The 3416-nt window shown below is 14.1% G+C and overlaps 1 protein-coding gene across 1 annotated transcript, besides 17 other annotated features; it reads left to right on the forward strand.

Annotated features, from left to right (window-relative positions):
- Nucleotides 1-228: 228 nt before the first annotated feature.
- Nucleotides 229-837, forward strand: EDI_272490 (programmed cell death protein, putative; the record flags this gene model as incomplete). The annotated part of the gene is made up of 1 exon (XM_001735322.1): nucleotides 229-837. A coding segment is annotated over one exon (609 nt), but the record flags the coding sequence as incomplete, so codon positions are not given.
- Nucleotides 831-924: a sequence feature (AT_rich).
- A 9-nt stretch (nucleotides 925-933) lies between these two features.
- Nucleotides 934-1111: a microsatellite.
- Nucleotides 1112-1114: 3 nt separating this feature from the next.
- Nucleotides 1115-1298: a sequence feature (AT_rich).
- A 7-nt stretch (nucleotides 1299-1305) lies between these two features.
- Nucleotides 1306-1358: a microsatellite.
- A 44-nt stretch (nucleotides 1359-1402) lies between these two features.
- Nucleotides 1403-1574: a sequence feature (AT_rich).
- Nucleotides 1575-1576: 2 nt separating this feature from the next.
- Nucleotides 1577-1697: a microsatellite.
- Nucleotides 1592-1673: a microsatellite.
- A 29-nt stretch (nucleotides 1698-1726) lies between the features above and the next one.
- Nucleotides 1727-2026: a sequence feature (AT_rich).
- Nucleotides 2027-2134: a microsatellite.
- Nucleotides 2135-2194: a sequence feature (AT_rich).
- Nucleotide 2195: 1 nt separating this feature from the next.
- Nucleotides 2196-2371: a microsatellite.
- Nucleotides 2372-2393: 22 nt separating this feature from the next.
- Nucleotides 2394-2555: a microsatellite.
- Nucleotides 2556-2682: a sequence feature (AT_rich).
- A 7-nt stretch (nucleotides 2683-2689) lies between these two features.
- Nucleotides 2690-2858: a microsatellite.
- A 21-nt stretch (nucleotides 2859-2879) lies between these two features.
- Nucleotides 2880-2937: a sequence feature (AT_rich).
- Nucleotides 2938-3044: 107 nt separating this feature from the next.
- Nucleotides 3045-3243: a sequence feature (AT_rich).
- A 51-nt stretch (nucleotides 3244-3294) lies between these two features.
- Nucleotides 3295-3344: a sequence feature (AT_rich).
- Between the last annotated feature and the right edge of the window lie 72 nt (nucleotides 3345-3416).

A 3416-nucleotide genomic window follows, 5' to 3' on the forward strand; every position in this document is an offset into this window, starting at 1 on the left:
AATGTTTTTAATGTAAAATAAGAGATTAAAGAAGAAAATGAAGAAGTTAAATTAGAAATAGATGAATGTCAAAAAGGAGTTGAAAAAGAACCAGATAATTCAATAGAATTGATAAAATTAATACAATCTTTCATTCAAAGAAAAGAAATAGATGAAGCAAGAAAAGTATGAAAAACAACAATAGAAACTATCAATTTTATGAAATTAGAAGAGAAATTAAACATTTAGAAAGCATTAATGAAATTAGAAGCTAATCATGGAGATGAAAAGAGTTTAAAGAAAGTATATAATGAAGCATTAGAAGTATGTGATAGGAAGAAGATTATGCTTCATATGATTCATATTTATAAAGAAAAGAAAGAAGAAGAAGAGAAAATAATCAGAATAATATTTAAGAAAGTTAAAGGAAGTTGTAAAGTATATAAGAAATATTGTAATTTCCTAATGAGAAATAATAGAGAAGAAGAAATTAAGAATACAATAAGTAAAGCAAAAACAACATTAGATAAAAAGAAAATGATAAGTTTAGAAATTCATATTGCACGATTAGAATATAAATATGGATCAGTTGATAAAGGAAGATCAATGTTTGAAGATATTTTAACAAATAATCCAAAACGACATGATGTTTGGAATATTTATATTGATATGGAGAAAGAAGTAGGAGAAGTAGGAGTAATACGAAGAATATTTGAAAGAATAGTTAAACAAAAATTAAGTACTAAAACAATGAAAACATTCTTAACTAAATATTTAGAATTTGAAATAAAATATGGAGATGAAAGTAAACAAGAACATGTTAGAGATATTGCTAAATCATTTGTTTCAAGAAAATAAATTGATTGAATTTTTAATAAAAAGAAAATCATTTTATAATAAAAGAAATAAATATTTAAATTAAATTATCAACATAATTTTAATAATGAATTTACATTATTTTTATTATTTATTATCATATTTCTTATTTATTTTATTTATTCTTTATTTATATTCTTTTATTTTATTATTCTTTCTTTTATTTATTCTTTTTATTCTTTGTTTTTCTTTATATTCTTCTTTTCTATTATTTTTATTTTACTTCTTTCTTTATTTCTTTTTTTGATTATTTATTCTGTTATTTATTTTATTTATATTGTTTCTATATTCATATTATTTTGTTTTGTTATTTGTAATTAATGATAAAATATTGAATAAAATATATAATTAATTATAATGAAAATAATATATCATTTTATTATTGATATTTATGAGAAATATTGAATTTATTCAATTGTTATTTTGATTTGAATTATTAATATCATTTTATTTATTATTATTTTTATTCTTTTATTTTTTATTTTTATATTTTATTTTCATTTAAATAAAATAGAAAAGAAATAAAGAAGATAAGAATAATGAAATGAAATTATTATTTAAAATTGTTTTGAAATATATTTTATATAAATTAGATGATAAATATATGTTTAATATTATAAATTATGTATTAATATTATAATTTATTTCAAATTGATTGATGAAATTAAAAAGAAAATATTAATTTACAATTTTATTTATTGATTGAAAAAATATAATTTCAATTAGATTAATAAGATTGATATTATTGTATTTTTATTATTTATATTTCATTTTCTATTTATTTTATCATATTTATTTATAATATTTATAATGTATTTAAATGAAATTAAAATATCTGATATATTTATAATGATTTCACATGAAATAAAACAATAAAATTATTTATAAAAGTATAATGAATAATATTGAAATGAATAATAATGAAATAATTAATAAATTCAATTTATTCAAATAAGATATATTTTATTTTATATAGAAAATGATATAAATAATGTAGATAATGTAGATATTTGTTAATTTGAATGAATAAGAATATGATAAGAAGAAAATAAATCAAATTAATGAATAAAAGAATAAAAAGAAATACATATATTGTAATTGTATTAAATAATACAACAACTTCATTTTCAATAGAAATAAAGAAATAATAAATTATAAAATAAAATATTTAAAATAAATGAATAAATAAAATATGTTTATAAATGAATAAAAAATAAAATGAATAAAATAGAAAATAAAGAAGAAATGAATGAATTTAATAAATAATAGAATAAATGAAAATAATAATATTCAATTTATTTATATTCATAATCAGTTGAATATTATAATAATATAATATCATAAAATGAAATAGAATAAATAATAGAAATATTAAATATGAATAAAATTAAATAATGAACAAGAAAACATTAAAATAATAAATATAAATTAAATATGAATAAAATAAAATATAAAATAAATAAAATGGAATATAAAATATAAACAAATAAATAAAGAATAATAAAAATAAATGAAAGAGAAGTTATTCATTATGAATTATTTAAATGAAAATGATTTAATTTGATTAATTTATTATGTTGAACATTATCTTCTTTATTAATTAATATAATTGAATTAATTATATATTTTGTATTCCATTTTTAAATTAAATTTTGTTGAAAAGAATGAAATTGAATTATTAAATATATTATAATTTAATTATAAAATATAATAATAAATAGTATTTGTATTTCATTGTTGTTTTAAATAAAAGTATTAACGAATATCAAACAATTTAATATTTGAATATTATTGTTTTATTTTTTGAAATAAATGTAATTTTATTAACATATCATTAAATTATTTATTTTCATTTGTTATCATAATTATTATTTGTATTTAATTAATTTATTATTTTTAATTTAACTTATATTCATTAAATATTAAATCAATCCATTTTATTAAAAATATTGTATATTTTTATATTTTAACATAAAATATTTGAATTTATTTACTTTAATTTATTCATAATGAAATAAATGACGATTAAATATGATTATTCATTTTGTTTTTTAAATATTTTCACATTATTTATTTAAATTTGTATGTGATAATATTTCATTCTTTTTGTTTTATCATTTTATTTTTGTTGTAATTCTAATGAAAGGAAAAACAAAAAATGAGAAATGGAATATTTTTATTGTTGTTCGATAAAAAGAATAAAATATGATAAAAACAATAAATATAATTTAAATTATTCTATTTTTAGTATTTAAATTAAAATGACGATAAATATTGATGTTTAATATTTTAAGAAATACAATAAAAATATAATTACAATGTAAAATAATTATTTTATTAATAATTCTATTTTATTATTTTTATAATGATTAAAAATATTGTTAATTAGAAATAAGGGGTAAAAAGTTGAATGTTATTGATGAGTATTTAAGATTGAACTTTAAAAGAATTAATTTATTAAATGATTAATTTAATATTTCTATTAATTACACTCTCATTTGGAATGAAATGTAATGATTACAATGAATATATCTCAGTTGTAGATAGTGTTGATAATGTAT

Source organism: Entamoeba dispar, genomic scaffold, assembly GCF_000209125.1.
Source record: "Entamoeba dispar SAW760 scf_1105229459053 genomic scaffold, whole genome shotgun sequence".
Lineage (NCBI taxonomy): Eukaryota > Evosea > Mastigamoebida > Endamoebidae > Entamoeba > Entamoeba dispar.